The following is a 23,760-nucleotide window of genomic DNA, read 5'->3' as shown; positions in this document are numbered from 1 at the left end:
AAGTCAAAAATCTAAAGCACCCGTAGTAAGGAACAAAACATATATACAACACATTTTAAGCAGCCTTGTTATTTTTATACACTTACATTTTACATATTTTTTTTAAATAACTGCATCGTTTTTGTTTTATTGTTGTTTTTTTCTCGTACCGTCGCACATAAACTACGTCGCCGATGTCGCAACGAATTGAGGTCACAATAGCGTAGCGCGTACCTTCGCCATTTTCACAGCTCTTTGTGCGCTACCGTTTGCAAAGAGTTTCTGTGTTTTTAACAAGCCATTTGCTACTTCAGATTTTAAATCCATTGCGAGAATGCAAGGAAACAGAGGCCCCCAGCAGAACCGCGGCCCAAACCGCCCGGGAGAGCAGCTGAAAAGCGAAGGAACAAACAGCAACGGGCAGCAGCCAGAGCCCAACGAGCAGACCAACCCCAACGAGGCCTTAACCCTGGACCTGCAGAGCTTCAGAAAGCCCGGGGAAAAGACCTTTACCCAGCGGAGCAGGCTGTTTGTAGGTAATTTACCAACGGGTGTTACCGAGGAGGACCTGGAGAAGCTGTTCACCAAGTATGGAAAAGCCAGCGAGATATTTATTAACAAGGAAAGAGGCTTCGGCTTCATTAGGCTCGAAACGAGAATCATAGCAGAGATTGCCAGAGCCGAGCTAGATGATACCCCCTTCAGAGGCAGGCCCATACGGGTGAGGTTTGCGACACACGGAGCTGCTTTAACTGTGAAGAATCTGCCAGAGTTTGCGTCCAACGAGCTCCTGGAGGAGGCCTTCGCAGTCTTTGGCCAGATAGAAAGAGCTGTGGTCATAGTGGATGACCGAGGGAGACCTACGGGGAAGGGCATAGTGGAGTTCACCTCAAAGCCAGCTGCAAGAAAGGCTTTGGATAAGTGCTCTGATGGTGCTTATCTTCTGACAGCTTTCCCCCGGCCTGTTACAGTGGAGCCTATGGAACAGTTTGATGAAGAGGAGGGACTGCCAGAAAAGTTGGTCAACAAAAACCAGCAGTATCACAAAGAGCGTGAGCAGCCGCCACGATTCGCTCAGCCCGGCTCCTTCGAGTATGAGTATGCCATGCGATGGAAGGCCCTGATGGAGATGGAGAAGCAGCAGTATGAGATGGTGGACCGCAACATGAAAGAGGCGCAGGAGAAGCTGGAGGCTGAGATGGAGGCAGCCAGACACGAGCATCAGGTGATGCTGATGAGGCAGGACCTCCTGAGGCGGCAGGAAGAGCTGCGAAGGATGGAGGAGCTCCACAATCAGGAAGTGCAGAAGAGGAAACAAGCCGAGCTCCGACAGGAGGAGGAACGCCGCAGGAGAGAGGAGGAGATGAGGCTGCGCAATGAGGAGATTATGAAGAGGCAGCAGGAGGGCTTCAGGGGCAACTTCTCTGAGAACAGGGAGCAAGACATGAGGATGCATATGGGTGGTCATGGGATGCCCATGAACAGAAACTCTCTGGGGGGCAGCTCTGGTCCAGCTGGTACTCCTGGCTTGGCTGCAGAGAATTCACCAATGTTGCCAGGGCCAGGAAACAACAGCATGCCTGGAGGTGGTCAGGGTGGCTTCCCCAGAGGCCTCCCCGGCCCTGGAGATTATGGACCTCCCAATAAACAACGCAGATTTTGAATTGCAAGCTTAATTCCCCCCCCCCCCCCCCCCCCCCCTTCCTTTTCATCCTTTTCATACTCACTGTACTTTTAAGTTCGGCTAGTGTTAACTTTTGAACTTGGAAAACTGCATGTCATTTTTTTGTACCTGCCTATTTGTACTTTTGATTATTTTTAGTTCTGAAATGTAAAAACTCCAAAATGAGCCATGTGTTTTACTTTACTTCTCACATTAATGTATTTTCATAGGGGTAGAAAGGGCTTTTGTCCTGGTTATGATAACTTTTCTGGAATAAATTCCTGATTCCCTAAATAAAGGCTTTGGTTTATTCAGAGTAGAATCACCTCAGCAAGCTCAGGACTGCACACAATAGTGACTTTTGTCTGCACAGTAGTGTGAGTAGTATTGTCACTAACAAAGTAAAGAGTGGCATTTCTGGCACTCAATATTGATTATTGGTCATCTGTGCCTGATTTATTAATTACCAAAAAGTGAAATGCAAATGTCAGCAATTTATAGCAAGTACATCTTATCACAGCTTTGAAGCTCCATAAACCTGAGTCTTACTGATAGGTTGCAGTTAAATATTAAGCGAGAAACATGGGCTTTTGCACGGTCGTTTTTCTGCTTTATTTTGATAACTAGGGGGAAAAAATGCCTCACACATATTGAGAACTTCTTGCATGTTTTGCTGAATACCCAAATCTGGCTTCCCACTGATAGTGGAAACGGTAATGTCACAGTCATTGACAGATTTCAGTTGGTGTTTTTTAATTGTTTATAGTGGTAATTCACATCAAGTAGCCTCAAGACGTTTTATATAGCAAGGTAAAGACCCTTCAGTATAAGAGAAAACCCTGATGAGGTGATGATCCCCTATGAGGAAGCATGTTGGGGGAGCACAGAGAGACAAATCTTCAGAGAGAGAGAAGATAGAAGTCATAGACTTGTAGTAGCAGCCTATAAATACCTGGAGAGTGAGGGGGGGGGGGGGGAAGGTGAGTAGAGAAGAAATGCTCAGTGCATCCTGGGAGGTCCCCAAGCATCCTGACAGCAGCTCAACTAAGAGATGTTCATCTTGGTAGAGTCAGCGCTGCCAGGCTCCTCTCATGGGCACGCATTTCAGATTTGATTGAACCAGATTATAATTAATACTTTGTTAGTGAGGGGAAGCATTTTAAATTCAACTCTAGATTGACCAGAGAGCCAGCGAGGAGAAGCTGATACAGGAGAAATACGATGTCTATTTTTAGCCTCTGTTAGTCTTGTGGGTGCAGCGCGTTTTTGATCAGTTCAAGGCTTTACAGTTACAACAGCCTCCTCGCTGAAAACAGGAATAATAAATGTAAAAAAGTGGTTTATGTTATGTTCATGTTTCAGATAGATAAGAGTTCCAAAAGGCGTTTTCCGCTTCAATAACAGGCGCTTTTCATCACCGCTACAGCTAACGTAGTCAACTGGTTTCCATGATCAGACAGCTGGTTAGGAGACAACCTTAGCGACAACATTCAGTGGTATAAATCTCAAAAGTAAACGCAGCGATTATGTTATTATGTTATGTGTGAGTTAGGTTCACCCGACCTGATTTTTGCAGCGCTATAATACATATAATTTAGACCGATCCCCGTATACAGTGTACAGTTACCTCGACGCAGTGTTGGTGCGTCCACCTGCAGATTACGCTACTGGCGCTCTTTGTCTCTCTGCTCTCAAACTCGCCATCTAACACAGGTTAGCCTCGCAGATGTGAAGGTAATGTGAAGGCGTATCCTCACCCCCTTGTGCAGGCTGCCGCTCCCTGAGCCTGGTTGTTCTGGAGGTTTCTTTTTGTTAAATGTTTTTTCTTCCCTCTGTCTCCATGTGCTTGCTCATCGGGGGCTGTTTGATTGTTGGGGGTTTCTCTCTTTCATTGTAGGATCTTTACTGTACAATACAAGCAGCTTGAAGCAACTGCTGTTTTGATTTTGCACTATTAGTGAAGACATGATATTTGCTTCAGTGGAAATTAACTTTACACATTAATTACTGACATCGTAGTTTTACTGTGCCTGATAGAGAGAGCATCTGTTACATCAGTATTAGTGAAAAAGCATTTTGACATACAGAAATGCAGACAGGTTTTGTTTCACCACTCTTCCTTTAAATAACAAAATCTGCTTTGAAACATTATGTGTGGCAAAGAGCTGTTATCACACTTAATAATTAACACTTCTTTCCCTATGAGCACAGTGTTTTATTAATTGACAAGTAACTCCCTGCATGGGGATTTCACCATTTTGTAATCTACACAGGTTGTTTGTGACTCATCCACTGCCAAGCCCAGTGATTCAAGCTTTTTTCCCCCTCCTCCTATCAGTAGCAAGAAAAGGTAAACACAAAAATCAGCAAACTCCTGTTTGTTTTTTCTGTAAATAACTAATACCTTTTAAAAGCAATTTCTCCCTTTCATTTTCCTGGTTGTCTCCGGCTTCCCTTCAGTGGCTCCCCAGTATAAAATCACTGAACTAGCCGAGAAGAAAGCAGAGGACTGATGACTGCTCAATGACAAATAAAGCACAGTCCAAACACTCATGCCCACGCAGTGTGAAACGGCACAGAGGACAACAACCCTTTGAGAAGAATCACAGCAAAGCTACATGTGAACAGAGCTGTAAATGGTACTGATTCATATGGGGAGGGTGGAGGGCAGGCCAGTATCAGTTAGAAAATACAACAGAAAGTGTTTCTGATTTTGACATATTTTTCATTTGGTTTGTGTCATACTTAATAAAACATTCTTATTATCAGGATGATACAAACATGCAGAAGTAACAAGTTCTTTGTGCAGCCATGTATTTTTTTTATTTAAGTCTAAATGGAAACAAATGCGATTTTGTTTCATAAAGAAACTTCTTCATCTGTTTTCTTCTTCTTCTTCCAGCTGCTTCATTTAAGGGTCACTGCAGTGGATTGTCTGCCTCCATCTCTCTCTTCTCCGTAATCTTCTTTCTTTTTCCACGTCAGCTCCATATTCAACATCCTTTGTCCAAAATATCCACTATCCCTCCTCTGCGCATGTCCAAACAATCTCTCTAAAGTCGTCTCCAAACTGCTGAACCTGAGCTGTCACTCTGATATATTCATTTCTAACCTTGTCCACATCAGTCTTAATAGGTGACCATCTCAGCTCGACAGCTCAGCCTCACATCTTTTTGTCAGAGCCAAGTCTCCAGTCTCCAAACCTTACATCATAGCAGGCCTCACAACCGTCTTGTAAACTTTCTTCGTTTGAAAAAATCAGACTTGTCAGTAAGGGCTGTATTGATGGAGTGAAATTGCTTTAAGTTCCACAACACTTTGTAGCTTCAGCTACAGGAGTTAAAAAAGCTGAGGTCATATAATCACACTTCACTGCGTATTTAAAAAAAAAACGCTTCTTTTCTTTTTTTTTGCACAAAGATAACAAAGTGAAGCCCAGTCAAATTCCTTGTTAGTTTGCACAAACTTATGATCCTGATGTCATTACAGTCTGTTGGTGTTACAACTATGTGTCTTCTAGCATCAAATCTTAATACTTCATATGTATGTAACATGAGGTTTTTCCAAAGATATAAAGAACAAAATAAGCACAGTAGACCATAATTTATAGAAACACTTTGACGAACCCTTGTATATTGAATACTGACCTCTGGTGGTCCCCAGAAAAGTAATATTAATATAACACATTTATGTAATCAATAAAATAAATAAATACACAAATAAATTTTACCAAATATATTTAAAAGGCACTGAAACACAATCCTTCAGCGACTCCAGAATCTTTTCATTTTTTAATATCCTCCTGAGAACCAGCCTATTCATTTATTCTCTGTCTTCTGTAATGGACATTTGTTTTTGGTCTATATCTTTCGACTTATTTGAACTACCCTACTAAGTCCTGATGTACTAAATAGAGGACATCCCAGGCTTTCCATCGATAATTCATGTGTTTGGGTGGCCTCTTTCAACTCCAACGAGGAAGAAAATCACAAAGAAAGTTCAATGGGAAGATTCTTTTTTCCTCGGTCCTCAGGAGGATATCTAAACAAGAATTTCAGAAATTTCAGGGAAAAATAGAAGATCTAATCTTTCAGTTTATCCAGAAAAATGAAAATATAACATTTGCATATGTATGGTTTTCATTGGCTATGAGCTGAAAAGTGAACGGGTAAAGCTGTGGAGTAAAAAGAGAAATATTTAGTTATGAGAGTAGTGAAGCAGATCTGTAAAGTTGAACAAAATGAAACAAACGTAAATTACAAGTACTATATACATACATATATATATATATATATATATATATATATATATATATATATATATATATATATATATATATATATATATATACATATATATGCACACACTGCATTGGTGCACGGTTGTGGGAATAAAGAAAAAAAATACAAGTAAAATTTGTATAGGTGAGGTACAGTTTAAGTAAAAATACCACTAAATTTGGAGGAAAAATCAACTACATGTAAAATATCAGTGTCTGAATAACATCTTAAATAATACAGCTAATATAAATATATATTTCTACTGTTATTGGGAAAAACACTGATATTATTTGCAGATACTTAAACAACTTGAATCTCCCTCATGTAGAAACAGATTTATCTGCTAATACAGTTGTTTTTTTAATCTGATACTGAGGGTTTTCTAAGGAAACTACCTTTCACCTTTATCTGAGTCCAACAAGTCAAGATGATTGGCTCTCCCCAGATCAGTTCAGCTTAACATGAGGTCCATAAATAATGATAAGGAGCCCATCATAAAAAGGGGACAATGTACGCTATCTGGATGCAAAATCTGTTTTCTAAAATGGTTTAGATAGGCATTATTTGAAGACTGCACCCTGAATGCTACAGCTCTTTCTCTTTTCTTTTTATGCCATAAAAATCTAAGACTATTAAACTCACAACTGTCTGTGCTGTTGCTAATTAGTACATGTCGATGTGATAATATTATTAATCTTCAAAAACTTAAACATATATATAATATATAATATACTGTTACTGTCAGTGTGTTAACTTCAGTAGGTACATTCTTTTTATTTCCAATAACCCTTTTAGAGAAATTTGTACGTTTGTTGTGTAACATTTAGTATTTTGCCATCATTAGAAATAATTACATAATTGCACATGAGTCTGTTACAGTATTTAAATGATCTACTATATATAACAGACCCATGCATAAAATTGATTCAGCTGTTTATTGCATACTGGTGTCCCACACTGAAAGATGTGCTTTGTGTTCTTAAGTTAAACAAAATCATACTCATCAAAATGCATCACATTAGGTCACATGACAGATAGTTTTTAATGCCTAATTCAATTTGATGCGATCAGTTACAACATTATCAAAAACAGAAGTTAAATGAAACATTTCTCCTGCTGTTTTGAAACAACAACATAAAGGCAAACATATAATGCGATACTTATACCTATATGTATGAAGTACTTATATTTTATACTTCTGTTTTCTTTAATATAAGTTATTTTTTTGGATTGTCAGAGAAATGTTGATTTAGTGCAGAGAGTCCTCAGTCTTTTCTAGCATGAAGCAAAAAGGTTCACACCTGTCCCGTCAGTTTCCCCTGCTTATCTTCCCCCACCTGCAGTGGCTGGATTGCCCACCAGTGGGGGTCATCCCACTAATTTATTGGTCCTTTGCTGTCACCTTCTATGCGACAATCGGGTGTCCTGGTGTTTTATTTTGTTTTAAATGCAGGTTACTGACAACATCACATTTATGTTCATGTCTTTCGTGCATGAAAAGTATCGAAACCGAATTGAAAAAAAAAAGGAAAAAAAAAACATGCACAACAACCAGTCCTGCAAAGGAACTGCTTTCAAATCCTGATTTATTGATCATAATTTTTAATTTAATAATTTTAATAATTTTAACTTTAAAATGTTCTTCATTTTTATTTCCAAAATTAGTAAATGTTTTCAATTTCTCAAGGTCTGCACAGTTGTTTCTCATATAAGCAAGGGAATGCACAGCAAAAACACAAGCTAATGAAAGAAACAGGTTTAAATAAACACACAAAAACAAAATAAAAAATATAAATGATTTGAAAAAACAAACAAACCACAGAATCACTTTGATTGGCACCAAACATAAATGATATGAAGTAAAGTGCTGTTTCCAGCCCGACTCATGTGCAAGTTTAGTTGAACCAATTGAAGCGGTGATAGTGGATTTCCAGTCCGAACAGTGTTTACCTGAAGTTAGTTTTTCAGTAAGTTCTGCAGGTCTGCACATTCTAGAAAATGTGATAGGACCTTAAAACATGTACATAGACTCTGTCATTACTTACAAAAGTCTAAATTGCAGCAGCATATAAATCTATTCCATGAAGATGTTTTTCCTTTTAAGAACAGAGAGGCTTATTAATTTTTGGCTAATCTTTGCAAAATCATTTTATGGTTGGGCAGAGTCCTTTAAGAAATAGCGCTCATAAAGAATAAATGCCAGGGTGCACCGCATCTACCAACGTCACAAAAACATGATATAACAGAATGAGAATAAAATAATTTAGTGATAAACGTTTGGACGGTGTAGCATCAGAAATAGATTTGTTCTGCTGAATGAAACCTGCTCCCGTTATGACTCTGGAATTGCACAGGAACTGCTGCAATCGCTCTGAAAATCGGCGCAAAGTAGATAGATAGAGATGCTGATAAATCCTAAACTTTATGAATAGTTACAAAATTCTGTTATGCTGCCACTTATCACGAAAGAACAATAAACATCCTCATATCTTTGCCATTTCTTCCCATCTTCTGCACCATGTCTGTTTATCACAAATTTAAATGCTCACGCACCTTCACCCTGAAAGCTCAGACGATAGCATCTGGACCATCGGATCTCTTCTTTATCTCAGCTGTGACCTTGACATATGATAAGAGCATTAATTACAAAGTTGATCATGTCGGCTTGGCATGCTTACAGACCATCACTGGACTTGAAAGTAATATATTTGTATTCATTTAGTTTTTTTCTAGTCCTACTGACCATTCAAAGCACTAAATGACTTTTTGATTTAAAGAAAAATGATCCATCATATCATATCAGGAACACAGGTATTGTTCTCTCACTGTACCCTATAGATCAGATAGTCACTTTGATGATGGTCTAAAGGTTCAGTAGTAGTGTGCTGTACTTTGGATGTTTCCTACATGCACTGCCCTGAAAACAAGCAACAACAGCCTACACATGCTTCTTGCTGTAAAGGGATTGACACGATTCAAATCACTCAGAATGTTTATCTATCGTCAATAAAACTACAAATTTCCAGGTGGTATCAGTTCAAGTATCAATGTAAGATGAAGCACAAGTGAAGAACTAGGTGTGGCTTAGACGTCTGGGTGGGATTTTGTTTCTCCCAGCTCTGCTGAATCACCCCAGCAACCCTATCAAAATCTATTTTCTGTGTTAATTATCAAACGGAGCAACTGGTAGCTTTCGCCCGTGATTGGCCGGCAGCAACATCACACCAGAACACGTTTCTCCTTACGTAGCCCTAACACTGTAAGATAGACAGACAGACAGACAGACAGACAACAGAGACTACCCACATCACCTCTCACCTTCTTTCCTAATGCATCTTCTAATAGGTCAACAGTGAAACACTCCTTACACTCCTATTTTACTGAAATTTAAGAATCTGACTCTTCTGTTGTTGAATCGTGCTCAGGAATCATGATGCGTCTTGCAGCCCTTGTCATTTTTATAAATATTGTGGTAAGTTTTTTCTTCTTTTTTTATTGGGGAATTTATTGCAGTTGTGCACTGGTTTCTATAATATATTGAAGATGTAATACTGTACATTTTTTCAGTTAACAGCATGATGGGGGGGGGGGGGGGGGTTTGAAATGTATTAATCATTTGATCTGTGATCAGCACTTAAAACTAGAAAGATTAACGTTTAATTAAAATCCTAAATGAATATAACTGTTTAAACAAGCAATCAATATGTATTTTTATAGTACATTCGCAGATAAGAAACCCAAATTAAAAGCAATACAATAAATAAATATAAGTAAGTAGTGATTTTTATGTCCAGAGTTGAGGTTAGAGAAGAAGGTGTGCAAACAGCGTCTCAGGTAAAATCACTGTTGTGGTTTTAGATTTAAACTGTGTTGAACATATGCACATAATGCATACATAAATATGTGCATGTAATATTTTTCTATATGGGTGATTTTTTAAAGCTGTTTCACACATTTTACATCACTGACCATTCAAATGTAGTCGTCACAATTATATTTATCTCACATACTCTCATGCAAAGTATGATATAACATTTTATTATTGTTATTATTATTATTATTATTATTATTATTTCTATTATATTTAAAACTTTCAAAGGTAATGCCCTTCACACATTTGTGACTTTCCCCCAAATTTCTATTCTCGTGTTAAAGGTGATTAAATTTATATCATGACATTTTATTTGCCTTTGCTTTAAACTGTAAAAAATTAGAGATGACATTTTTAAGCCCCGTAGGTTTGGCAACAGTCACCTTTAATCACATTGCATGTTACAAGAATACATTGTGTTTGGCTATAAAAAATAAAAGTCAATTTATATTCCAACAGAAATCAAACTCTAGTTTTAAAAGTTTATTGTACTTAGTATTTACATTTTTTTATCTTGTATTGTAGGCACGCATGTAGTTTGTGGTTATAATTAACCTTGAACGTGTGCAATTTATTAGTACAATCTCCATTTTATTGTTGCAAATTGGCAATAAAGAAGCTGAGCTGGCAGGACACCGTGTAGCGTTTGAGTCATTGTGACAGGGCTGTGAGATGTTACGAGTTATCCTTAGAAAATGTTATAGGCATTATAATAAACACTATCAAACTTATACAAGTTTTTGGAAAACATATCATTGAGCTTATCGCTTCGTGTTAACTGTAATGTTTGTGAGTAGGAAAATAATTTTTATAATCGAACATCTGTGCTGAGAAGTTTTTGATTTCTAAGCAGACTCTACATTAAAAGCGCTGTTGCTGCCTTTATTGTACTTACTCTTGAAAACTCGTCTCGTCCACGCAGAGTCTATCAGAGGCCCAGCATGAGCCGGGATATTGTGTTTTTTATGATGAGTGTGGTCGTAACCCGCTGCTAAATAACACCCTCATTGATCCCATCGTCCCATGTCTGAATTACACTCGTGCCAAACTCGTCACTGGAGACCACTACAAGATACTCAAACAGGTGTGTGTATATCCTTCTTCTTGGTGGAGTGAACTGCTGTAAGAGAAGAAGTTTGAATGAAGTGTGGCAGAGGTAGATTTCTGTCTATTCTCAATAAGTGCGTGTTACAATCCTTTTATAATTACATTTGTTCCTGCTGCAGGTGTGCCCCATGTTTGACCAGGGAGAGAGCAGCACATATGCTTGTTGTACGATCAAACAGCTGGGATCACTGGAAAAGAGCCTGACCCTGTCCAAGGCTGTTCTCGTCCGCTGCCCTTCCTGTGCTTACAACTTTGCTCACCTGCACTGCATCAACACCTGCAGTCCTAACCAGAGCCAAACAGTTAAGGTCACAAGGGTGATGAATGTCACTGAGCAGAATAGGACGAGGGAGGCCGTGTTGGGTTACCAGGCATTCATCGGCAAGACTTTTGCTGATACCTCCTTCCAGTCATGTAAAAATGTCCGGATTCCTGCCACGATTGGAGGCTATGCCATTGCCACCATGTGTGGTCGCTATGGGTCAAAGCTATGCACTCCCCAGCGCTGGTACGATTTCCAAGGGGACTCGAGTAACGGTTTGGCTCCTCTGGACATCGACTTTAAAATAATACAAGAAGGAGACACCACAGGGTTGCCAGAAGGTGTGATTCCCTACAACGGGGTCGCTCTCATGTGTAATGAGACCACACCTACAGGAGGGGACGTTTGCTCCTGCCAGGACTGCCAAGAATCGTGTCCAAGTGTGCTACCTCCTTCACCGGTCGCTGGCCCCTTTACACTGCTGGGCACCAATGGTTACCTTGTAATTTCTATCATCTTGCTCATTCTCCTGATACTTTCCTTTGTCCTATACCTCTCTGTCTCCTGGTGGGTGGCATCTCAAAAAAATAAAAAGAAAGGAATACACAGAGGTAAAGGCAAAGACAAGGACAGTGATAAAGTGACTGAGAAGATCATCCATCCCTCAGAGGAGACATGTGCTGAGACAAACAGCTTGGCTGCTCAGGCTTACCTGAGCTCACAGTTCCGGATTTGGGGAACCATCATGGCCTCTTATCCCCTCACTGTAAGTACTTTGATCCAGTAAAAGTAGGACGTATGTACCCACTAGGCCTTCTTTTAGCTTTAGTGGAAGAATTAAAGTCAAATCATAAGATGCTGTTTAGTATTTATTTATTTATTGTCATTGTCAAGAACAATGAAATTGCGTTTGGGGCTTCCATACAACCCAAAAAAAAAGAAGAAAATAATAAATACCCCTTAAAACCCAAGTGTACATATTTAACCCAGTGTGACTCCAATGCAATAAGACAATCCTTAGCAATAATGTTCGTAGAAATTCAGACAAAGACCTGAGAAACATGACAAAATACAACAATGCAACCCATTCAATATTATTGTACTGTGAGATATGATATCAGATATGATAGTTATCTATTTAAGAAAGAGGGGGGGGGGCAGGAGGGGGAAGAGAATAAAGATATGATGCACCAATGCAGACCAGTTCATTGCTATTAAGAAGTTGGATATGGTTATTGTCCGTGAGAGGGGGGCAGAGAGTTCAGGAGCCTCACAGCCTGTGGATACAGGCTGTTGGCCAGTCTGGATGTTCTGGCCTGTATAGACCTGTACCTTCTCCCTGAGGGCAGCAGATGGAAAAGGTGGCGCGCAGGGTGATGTTGGTCCCGCAGACAGCGAGTGGGGAAGATATTACTGATCTCTGGCAGACTTGTTCCAATAATTCTGCCAGCTTCTTTCACCACCCGCTGGAGTGCTTGCTGATCGGCCTTGGTGCAGCTGGGGAACCACACTAGAAATCCATACGTCAGAACGCTGCTGATGGCACAGTTGTAGAAGTTCAACATCAGAGATCTGGGAATGTGTGCGCTCCGCAGTCTCCTCAGGTAGTAGAGGCGCTGTTGGGCCTTCCGTACAACTGAGGTGATATGGTTGCCCCAGGACAGGTCCTCGGTCACAGTTACCCCCAAGAATTTAAAACTGCTCACCCTCTCCACCGCCTCACTGCCAATGAAGAGAGGCAGATGGTTGTTATGACCCCTCTTCCGGAAATCTACAATGATCTCCTTGGTCTTTTTGGTGTTTAAGACCAAGTTATTGTCGTGGCACCATGACTCTAGTTGTTGCACCTCTGTCCTATAGTTTGTCTCATCATTGTTGGATATAAGTCCGAGCACTGTAGTGTCATCTGCAAACTTAACAATGAGATTGGACGCGCAGGAGGAAATACAGTCATGGGTGAAGAGAGTGTATAGCAGAGGGCTCAGAACACACCCCTGAGCCCTCTGCAGCATTTATTTTAAATAAAATAAATGCTGTTCATACCAAACCCAGTTATGCTATAGCAACAAATCCTCTGAGTGGACTAAAATGAGGAAGATTACATTTTTATTGTTCAAAGTGACATTTGGAATATAAAGAATACTAATAATTCCCTATTATCTATATTTTATTTACTAATTCAGTATAGATATGTTCCCATTTCAAAGAATTTGCACATTTCTGACTTCTTGCGTTAACCTTACCTTACACAGTGGATTTAAGAGAAAGTATATTGTTAGCCAGACGAAGACACCACGCCTGAAGAATATTTGATCTTTTTTCAAGGTCCTCCTCCTGTCTCTTATTGTCGTGGCTGTTTTATCTGTTGGCCTCAAAGACATCAAACTCACCACCGATCCAGTTGAACTTTGGTCTGCCCCTAACAGCCGGGCTCGCCAAGAGAAAGAATTCCACGACACGTACTTTGATCCCTTCTACAGGACAAATCAAGTAATCTTGACAGCACCAGGCAGAAAAAGCCACATTTATGACTCGTTGCTGTTTGGACCGCAAAACTTTAGTGGGATAATGTCCAAAGAGCTCATCATTGAGCTGCTGGAACTCCAGACACGAATACAGGTACTCAAAGTCAAAGCTGACTGCTGACAGTGTTTGAAAAGGTGCATCATTCCATGTTGACTAACTGAAACCCCCCTCATTCTGTTTTTAGAATATTCAGTTTTGGTCAGATGATCTGAACCGGACAGCAAGTTTGAAGGATGTGTGCTTTGCGCCGCTAAATCCCAACAACCCTTCCTTGACTGACTGTGCAGTCAACAGCTTGCCACAGTACTTCCAGAACAGCCTAGACCACATTAACGCTAAAGTGAACATGACTGAGCTGGGAGTGACCAAAGAGGTGGACTGGAGAGACCACCTCATCTACTGCCTTGGGTAAGCATTCATTAAAAAAAACTGCAACCAACACCGCTCATTTTTATAAACTTCACCTTCCGGCACATAAAACCATCCTTTCTCCCCCTTTTTCCACTTCTCCTCAAGCTCTCCTTTGTCCTTCAAAGACATCACAGATTTAGGTATGAGCTGCATGGCTGACTATGGAGCTCCAGTCTTCCCATTCCTGGCTGTGGGAGGATATGAGGGTAAGAGACTTTTAGAACCACTGTTTTATCCCTGAAATTATTGTACAACACACAAAAAGGCGCTTCTAACTCACTTGAACAATTTACACTTGACTTTTCCCAGATGATGCATTCAGCAGTGCTGAGGCCTTCATCCTGACCTTCTCCCTGAACAACTATGCTCGCAGTGACCCTAAATTCAAAGTGGCTATGCAATGGGAGAAAGAGTTTCTTAAAATTGTCCAAGAATACCAGAAAGACCGGAAAAACAGCTTCACTTTTGCATACATGGCAGAGGTAAAAACTCTATGAGTATGCATTATTCGTATATTTACAAAATTTAAGTTCAAATGAGAAATTTGTGTGGATTTTGGGGCAGTTACCTGTGATTTACGTGAGTCACTGTGGCTCAAGAAGTAGAATTGGCAGGTTTGAGGGTTTGTGGCCAAAGTGTTTGGGGGCAAGATAATTAACTCTGAGTTCCTCCCAATGCTTTGTGCTGAGTAAGAATCGCACATGTGTGTGAATGTGAAATAGAAATGAATCACTTAGAAAAAAGTGATTCGGTGAATGAGGTGTAAAATGCTTTGAGTGATGAAGCAGAGTAGAAAAGCTCCATTAAGGCCTTGGCCGCGTGTCACTTGTCTGAGGTGGTCCAGGGACCTTTGTACGTGTCATTACACCATCTTTGCACTCGTTTCCTGCCTGCTCACAGTCGTGTCCTATCTAATAAAGATCAAAATGCTCAAGAAAGCAAAATGAAGCAATTACCAGGCATACTGACAAAGACTTGCTGTTGCTGTTTTTCTAAGAAACGTTAAGTTGGCCTCTCTGTGACCTTTAACACATCTAATCACCAGAGGTGTGGACTCGAGTCACATGACTTGGACTCGAGTCAGACTCGAGTCATTAATTTTATGACTTTAGACTTGACTTGAAAAAATGTTGTAAGACTTGTGACTTGACTTGGACTTTTACACCAATGACTTGGGACTTGAATTGGACTTGAACCGGTTTACTTGAAAAGACTTGATATTTTACCCCAAATATAAAATTTAACATGCATATTATATAGAGATTGAAAATGTGACGTCATTCACGGGTAGAACCGCAAAGGATTCTGGGAACTCGTGGCAAGCGGTACTAGCGCACGCAGGCTTTCAATTAAAATCAGTTATACAGCGATAAAAAGAAACACAAAAATGTCAAGAAGCTGTTGTATTATTAACTGCAATAGCCGGTCGCATGACAGCCACGAGAAGCTGACGGGTAAAGAGATCGGTTGTTATCGGATTACGTCGTTGAAGAGAAATTGTTCAAGCCATGTTTCCGAAGTAACAAAGACGCGACGGATGGCCTGGATCGCAGCCATTCAAAGATCAAATATAACATCCCAGAACACTCCAGCTCACAGGTTAGTCTGCTCCAAGCATTTACACAAAGGTCAGTCTGCTGTTGTAGTTAATGCGTCACTTTCATAACATAATTGGTGATATAGGTTACAAGCAAGTCTGGCGCTGAACAGAAATTGTCGCGCTATGCTCCTTTATTTATTGTGCATAAATAGTAAATTATCCTGACACAATATTGCGTTTCGCTTCTGTTATTATGGTACATTGACAAAAACATATACTTTTATTCACAGGATAAAACAGGTTTTTTGTATCACTAATTGCCCAGTACGATTACAGCATACAATATTATTGTCACTGCTACATTTCTGTGATGGGTACCAGAAATTATTTCCACTACTAATTAATTACCGTTGAGCTCAAAGGTCCTATTAATAAACGGTTAAGGAATGTGTATTTATGACGACAATTTGTGAGACTGGTAAACTTATGATACGTACGATGGTCTTTACTTTCTACACGGTGCATTTCAAGGTCCTGTACCCATCCGTCGGTAAACTGTACCTGGGCTTGTTGCAGTGACCTGAAGTTACTAAACTTCATGAGTGTATGCACTCACTCCAAGAACCGTATGATTATAAATATGCATATAAATATGCTACGATGAGATAGCTGACTTCATCTAACTAGCAAATGTTGTCCAGGCTACGTTGGTGATACAGTTTTTTTTAATGTGTATGATATTTTTGTCATGCGATTTTAAAGCTGGTCCTACAACCGCATCCAAGAATAACATGCAGCTTATCTCAGAACTGTCGGTGAAAATTATTCTTGGAGCTAGGTTTAATTGAGCTGCATTTTAAAGAGGTGCAATTTCACAATTTGTGTATATTTTCTAAGTTCACTATTTTGTCATGTGTTGAGAAAAACACAGATTTTAAAATTACATGGTCTAATATTTACATTTAGCATAACTGCAACATTATTTTTTCTTTTTTTTTTTTAAAGACTCGAAAGGACTTGAAATTCAAAGTTTCAGACTTGTGACTTGACTCGGACTTTTACACCAGTGACTTGAGACTCGACTCTGACTTGCCTGACATTACTTGAGACTTGACTTGAGACTTGAGGATAAAGACTTGAGACTTACTTGAGACTTGCAAAACAATGACTTGGTCCCACCTCTGCTAATCACTCACTTCTCTGCTCTGTTAATAGAGATCTCTGGAGGACGAGATCAATCGAACAACTGCAGAAGATATCCCCATCTTCATGATCAGCTATGCTGTAATTTTCGTTTACATCGCTGTGGCACTTGGAGAGCACTCTTCATGGAAACGCTTACTGGTACGTCTCCGCAGAATGGGTAGCATCAGGTATTCCCGGGTATTGCAACTTGCAAATCAGCAGTTAATCCCTTTAGTGCCATTAGTCTTTGAACGGGTGTTCATAAACCCTGCCACACTCTGCCTTTTCACTTGTGTGGTTTTAGGTGAAATGTCTTAACACCTACCTTCATGGTCTGCCCAGGATGGAGCCCAAACATTTTTAGGTAGCACAGTTATGTCAGTATTTTCATTTTTCCAAATCTAGCATCTGCAAAAGAAATTACTTTCCAGTTAGCCTCAGCTGTATGTTTTGTTTCGTGCTGATTAGCATGCTAAAAATGTTCGGTAACATCGTTGATGCTAACTAGTAACTGCAAAGCATAAGAATACACACTTATGGGTTAGGTTTGCTTACACTTTAACACTTAAGTTTGGATTTAACATAAGTGTTAATGTGCATTCATTTGGTATCAGAATAATGTCATTTTTTGCTAACATTTAAGTGTGGTGCTGGATGCAACTGTTAGCTGCTGTCCATTTGACCTAGATTAGATAATAGTGTGCAGTAACCTTGATAACATGGCAAATAAAGCCATATTTGACTAGAAACAACATGCTTTTTAAACCCTCTGACCAAGAGCTGAAAGCGTTATGATCGGAGCTTTTTTTTTTTTTTTTAAGTTGCTAAAACATGAATTTAGTTGTTGCTGTAAAAATGTGAGCATAAAATATGCCCCTGGGTTATACTGGCTTCTGTACAGAGAGAAAAAATGATAGAATGGTATATATCACCTACTGTACGTGATAAGGAGAAGCTGATACAGTATGCCTATGTCAGGATTATTGTTCTTACTACAGCGTAATAAAGAAATGTCAATGGGTTCACTGAGACGTTTGTACATTTGCATCTCTTTGTCCTGTAGGTGGACTCTAAGTTTCTGGTTGGTTTGGGTGGGATCCTGGTGGTCGCCTGCTCTGTCCTGGCCTCAATGGGTTTTTATTCCTGGATTGGCATACCCTCCTCACTGGTCATCCTTCAGGTCGTTCCCTTCCTGGTGCTCGCCGTGGGAGCTGACAACATCTTCATCTTTGTTCTGGAGTACCAGGTATTGTATATCTATGTGTGCCATAAATGTACAATGGTGCCATTTTTTTTAACATGGTGGAATTTTTATTAAGTTACTCTTCCTGTCTTCCAGAGAGATGTGCGGAGGCCTCACGAGACGCGAGAGGAGCAGATCGGGCGTGTCCTTGGAAACGTGGCTCCCAGCATGCTCCTGTGCAGTCTTTCTGAGTCTGTCTGCTTCTTCCTAGGTATATAATCTGATATCCTTAGTTGAATCCTTAGTTTTAAAAATGTAATAAAATTTTTTTACACCAAGCTGGACTTGGTGTTTTGTCTGGTGCGTTACCCTCTATCCATGTTTGTTTCAGGGGCCCTGTCCACTATGCCAGCAGTGAAGTCCTTTGCTCTATATGCTGCTCTGGCTGTGCTCATGGACTTTGCCCTCCAGATGACAGCTTTTGTTGCGCTGTTGTCCCTGGATGCCCGGCGCCAAGACAACAACCGCTGTGAACTTCTCTGTTGCATTAAAGTGTCAAAACAGCGTCCAAAAAAGCCAAATAAGGGTTTTCTGATGCCATTCATGAAGAAATACTATGCCCCTGTTCTACTGCACCGCTACACCAGGATCATAGTGGTAATGCCTCACCAACAACATAAAATATGTTCAGTCCACAGTTATTCTAAACCGCTGACCTCAGCTGTCTCACTGATGTTAAATCTTGCGAGATGAAATTTAATGAGATGAACACAAACTCATATTGAGATGTGTGTGTTTTTAAACAGATGTTTGATAAATTCACTCTATTCTATGTTCTCCTCAGATAGTAGTTTTCATCTTTATGTTCTGTGGAGCCTTATTCCTCATGATGAATGTGAAAGTGGGTTTGGATCAGGAGCTGGCTATGCCCCAGGTCAGTAAGCACAATTATGTATAAATGGCAATGACACTATTTTCTTCCTGTTAAACCTGTTCACAAAGATATTTCTGTTTTCGATGCAGGACTCATACATGCTGACCTATTTCCAGTACCTGAACAAGTACTTTGAAGTTGGCGTTCCTGTTTATTTTGTAACAAAAAAGGGGTTCAACTTCACCTCTGTGGAGGGCATGAATGCAGTCTGCTCCAGCGTGGGTTGTGATCAGTTCTCGCTGACTCAGAAGATCCAGTACGCCACAAACTACCCTGAACGGTGAGTCAGTGGATTTATTGTTTATAATCTGAACACGGGAAACTTTAAGCTTTAAAAGCAAACTCTGTACCATTGTTGCTCACTTAAACTCTGTATCTACCAGTTGCTTGCAACAGTTCTGATACTCTGCATGTGTCCTTCACATCACAACATATCCTTGACCTTGCTGATATCGTAGTAGCAACCTGTTACACACTTTCCAGTCAGATCAGTTAATGATAAACTCAGCAACATAATTGCCACAGAGCAGATGAAGGGTGTCTCTGAGTGATAGTGCCAGTTAGTGAAAGCAATCACTGAGATATCCCCTATAATTATTCTCGAAATATGCTTGCAATCAGAAACTGTGTTCTGACAGATTTGAAACTTCTGATGCACAAAATAATCTTCCCAGCTTGCCTGTGATTCACCTAAACACTTTACATTTTGATATATTCGATCGGACTGAGACCGTCTTAGGTAACAAAACACAATTGTTTCCTCAAGATAAGCAGAATTATGGAGCCGTATTTATCAGCAGCCTTATCAGCTGGCAAACAGCATCTCATAAAACAGGAACAATAAATCTATCATTAAGAACTCCAATAAATTTAACTGAAAGATTTGTATCAGAACGCCTTTAATAATCTTTGTGTTATAAAATAGTTAAATTGAGATGCTAATTGTGCAGGTGCCCCAAGCATAAAAACAAGCCATTCACACAATAAAACAACAAAGTCATTCCCACAGTAAAGTCAGGCCTTTCAGTAGAAGACAATGAATGATTATGAATGAAAAAGGAGCAAAGAATTAAATAGAAAGTGTCATGGTGCATTACAGCAACCCTGCTTGAGTTAGGGCTTGAGCTGTTTGCCTCTGTTTTGGTGGAGCTGTAGCGTCTACCAGTGGGGAACAGGTCAAATAGCAAGTATCCAGTGTGACAGCTGTTTTTAGGGGTTTTTAAGACATTTGAGAGGTATCTTGCTTTTTCAGTCTCTTCCAAGGAGGGAAGAGCGGAGCCAGTGAGCTTTCATGCTGTCTTTATTACCCTGGGGGTAGCTTCTTTTATCTGCTGCAGAGCATCCGGCAGACCACGCTGTAACACAGTACGCTGGCATGCTTTCAGTGAGCGAAAGAAGGCAAACCAGCAGTTTCTCATCTACACAGTACTTCTTCAGCAACCTCGGGAAGTGAAAGTGCTGCTGAGCCTTCTTAAACACAGCTGTAGTTATTTAGAAATATTCAGTACATAATCCCAGATCCAGATAGATGGTTTGAAATTTACTAAGTATGAGACTGATATTATTACATTTGAAGTAGCTACAGGTTGTTAGCTTCCTGAAGCATACTGAGCATAGAGAAAGACAGAGAAAAATGGCCAAATATTCAAGCACAGAACCCCTTAAAACACAAACTGAAGTGGTTTTTTAAACTTCAATTTTGAATAAAATGATCAATTATTGCTTGGAAGTGCTGGATAATGTTACTTTTAATGCAACAGACTAACAAGGTATTGCTGTTTCTTACCTTTTTCTGAATTTGATGATTATGAGAATAAATAATTATTTATATGATCTCAACTTTAGATCCTATGTGGCTATCCCTGCGAACTCGTGGGTGGATGATTTCATTGACTGGTTGAACCCCCAATCCAAATGTTGTCGTCTGTACACCAACGGTCCCAATGTAGGACATTTCTGTCCTGCAAATGAATGTGAGAATCATTTCTTAAATGAAAAAAGCATTAAAAAAACATACTTGCATGCAGTTTTTGATGTTACTGTCTAAACATGAACAAAGACATGACTTCAATAACCCCTACTCTTCTTATTTGTCTTAACAGCTGGTTTAATCTGTGCTAAAAGGTGTCTGGCACGTCCTGATAATGATACGGTGAGGCCCACTGTGGCACAATTCAACCGCTACCTTCCTGACTTTCTGACTAACAGGCCTGACCTGCAGTGCTCCAAAGGGTTTGTATTGTAAATGCGCGCATACACACTAATAAATCCCAGCATCAAAACGGAAATCTCATGGCTTACTGTCTTTTTTAAACAGCGGTCTAGGAGCGTATGACAAAGCAGTGGTAAGAGATGAAAGTGGGGAAATAATAGGTAGGTCCCCAAAAACACCGCATAGCAGTGGAAGTGATTCTATTCATTCAAAAACAGATTTAAAAAATAGGAAATAAAACCTTTTTTACCCCCCTGTCTCTCCAGCCTCTCGGTTCATGGCTTACCACACACCTCTAACCAACTCCCAGGAGTTCACCGCTGCCCTGAAGATGGCCAGGGAGCTTGCTGACAAGATCACCCAAGGCATGAGGCTCGTGCCAGGCACCTCGCCTGACTTTGAAGTGTTCCCTTACACGTATGTGCTTTCCCCATTTCCCTGCAACTCAGCTCCAACCACTCTGCCAGAAAGTTGTTTTCGTCTTTAAGCGGTTTGTATTTTCTGATCAATGTTTTATGTTTCTCCTCCTTCCAGGATAACCTACGTATTTTATGAGCAGTACCTGACTATTGTGAATGAGGGACTCTTCAACATCTCCTTGTGTCTGCTGCCGACCTTCGTGGTCTGCTGTCTGCTGCTCGGCTTGGATCTGCGCTCCGGCCTGCTCAATCTGCTCACCATTGTCATGATCGTTGTGGATACAGTCGGTGTCATGACTCTGTGGAGCATCGACTATAACGCAGTGGCTCTCATCAATCTGGTCACGGTAAGAGCAAATCAGATCATTGGGACTGAAGGAGGCTCATTTTCTCAAGTGCGGACACAGTTATGGAAAGACATTGTGTTGACCAGTCTGCCTAATAACAGGTGCTGATTAGCTGCATCACTGGGTTTCTTTGGAGACCAACCTATACAATCAACTGAGTGTGGATATTTTTACTAAATTTGCTAGCCTTTTGTATTTTTCCCGTGCTTTGCAGAGATTCATTTTTGATGGTTTAAATGAAAGTGAAAGTCTCACATCTTCTGTGCAATCTGCAGGCGGTGGGCATCTCTGTTGAGTTTGTGTCGCATATGACGAGATCGTTTGCACTCAGCACCAAGCCCACACGTGTGGAAAGAGCAATCGAGGCTACAGCCAAAATGGGCAGCGCAGTAAGTAAAGCAAGAGCTGATGTTGTTAATCACCCATTAAAGAAAAATTTGAACCAAAAAAAGGAAAATAAAGACATGTTTTCAAATGAATTTTCCCTTTTTTTGCACCCTCAAGGTGTTTGCTGGTGTTGCTATGACTAACCTGCCAGGCATCATCGTGCTGGCGTTTGCCAAAGCGCAGCTCATCCAGATTTTCTTCTTCCGGTTGAACCTCGTCATTACACTCCTGGGAATGGCTCACGGACTTATATTCCTCCCAGTGGTGCTCAGTTATTTCGGTACGTACATCATTTTCCTCTGGGTTCTTTATGTGTAGTAGAGAAACTATTAAAACTGAAGGTGAAGACTAAGTGTCTCGCTGTTGCATTGTGTCGTGCTCCTTTCTCTCAGGTCCCGGTGTAAATAAAGCGGTGCTGCTCCAGTTCCAGCAGGAAAAAGAAAAGGACAGGGAAAAGGCGGAGACGAACAGCCACATGAGACAAGTTTATGATAACATCAGCTACGAAGGCAATGAAATAAAACAGGACCCGTACTCAAACACCGTGGATGAAAGTGGTTCAAAAACGGTGGGGAAAACTGACAGGTTGTGAGCACAAAAAACAAAATCAGTTTTGAGGTAAATTATTGTAGCATACAGAGTCACGATGGACACAGAAAATGACATTTTGGCCCCATGTGGAAATTATTAGCCTGCTTGTGTATCTCTGTCCAAAATGGAAGGTAGGACCTACACAGGTGTGCAATATTTTTGAAGCAATGCAACAATGGACTAATGCAATGAGGTTCAGGCTTCCTGAATCAACGTATAGGAAGCGTATTTGATAGAGGCTTAAACGAAGAATCACGAGTTAGTCATTTTGAATTTTTTTGTTCAACACTAAACTGTAGAAGTGACTGATTCAAATGAACACACACTCCACAGCTATTGCAGGAAATGTGCAATCAGTGATAAAATATCAACTACATTCATTATGTGAATGAATAATCCACTGAAAACATTATAGTTTTCCATGATTAGAAATTGAAACTGTTTCGCAGAAATGTGTATTTTTGTTGTGATATGTATTTAATATATTATTTCATCATACACAAATGCTTTTCTTTATCTTGGTGCTGCTGCCACTGTATGACTTCCAGGACTCACAAAGCTGTCTCTTTAAAAACATTTCTAATACATGTTAGGATTTTTTTTTTTTTAAGTTTTGGCCAATTTGGGTCCAGGAATGTGTGTGTTTGTTGTTGTTTTTTTTCAAATAGTAAAAAAAAAAGAATAAATCAAGGACTCTTTGAACTTTGTGTCATTTCATGAAATGAAAATACACATCTTTCAGTTTTTTCTTGCACTTAGTCTGACTGTGATAGAAAAAAATGATTCTATCCATGAAAATATTATGTTGGCTTTTTATACTCTGCCAAAAAAATAATAAGGACTTTTGCAGGTGGGCGTGCTGC

The 23,760-nt window shown here is 40.1% G+C and overlaps 2 protein-coding genes across 2 annotated transcripts; both read left to right on the top strand.

Annotated features, from left to right (window-relative positions):
* The first annotated feature begins 173 nt into the window (after positions 1 to 173).
* Positions 174 to 1,940, top strand: nono (non-POU domain containing, octamer-binding). Its single transcript, XM_080893008.1, has one exon. The coding sequence runs from the start codon at positions 314 to 316 to the stop codon at positions 1,640 to 1,642; it is 1,329 nt and encodes a 442-aa protein (XP_080749134.1). The 5' UTR covers positions 174 to 313; the 3' UTR covers positions 1,643 to 1,940.
* A 7,296-nt stretch (positions 1,941 to 9,236) lies between these two features.
* Positions 9,237 to 23,524, top strand: npc1l1 (NPC1-like 1). Its single transcript, XM_080894740.1, has 21 exons — positions 9,237 to 9,394; positions 10,716 to 10,877; positions 11,020 to 11,928; positions 13,488 to 13,781; positions 13,873 to 14,096; positions 14,205 to 14,305; positions 14,409 to 14,581; positions 16,855 to 16,983; positions 17,888 to 18,070; positions 18,164 to 18,278; positions 18,399 to 18,664; positions 18,852 to 18,941; positions 19,031 to 19,221; positions 20,787 to 20,914; positions 21,044 to 21,173; positions 21,259 to 21,314; positions 21,420 to 21,570; positions 21,688 to 21,919; positions 22,195 to 22,308; positions 22,424 to 22,586; positions 22,699 to 23,524. The coding sequence occupies exons 1-21, from the start codon at positions 9,353 to 9,355 to the stop codon at positions 22,896 to 22,898; spliced, it is 4,053 nt and encodes a 1,350-aa protein (XP_080750866.1). The 5' UTR covers positions 9,237 to 9,352; the 3' UTR covers positions 22,899 to 23,524.
* The last annotated feature ends 236 nt before the right edge of the window (positions 23,525 to 23,760 follow it).

Source organism: Rhamphochromis sp. 'chilingali', assembly GCF_963969265.1.
Source record: "Rhamphochromis sp. 'chilingali' genome assembly, chromosome: 10".
Taxonomy (NCBI): Eukaryota; Metazoa; Chordata; class Actinopteri; order Cichliformes; family Cichlidae; genus Rhamphochromis; species Rhamphochromis sp. 'chilingali'.
Note: the sequence above shows the minus strand (reverse complement) of the source record. Positions and strands in the feature narration are given on the sequence as shown.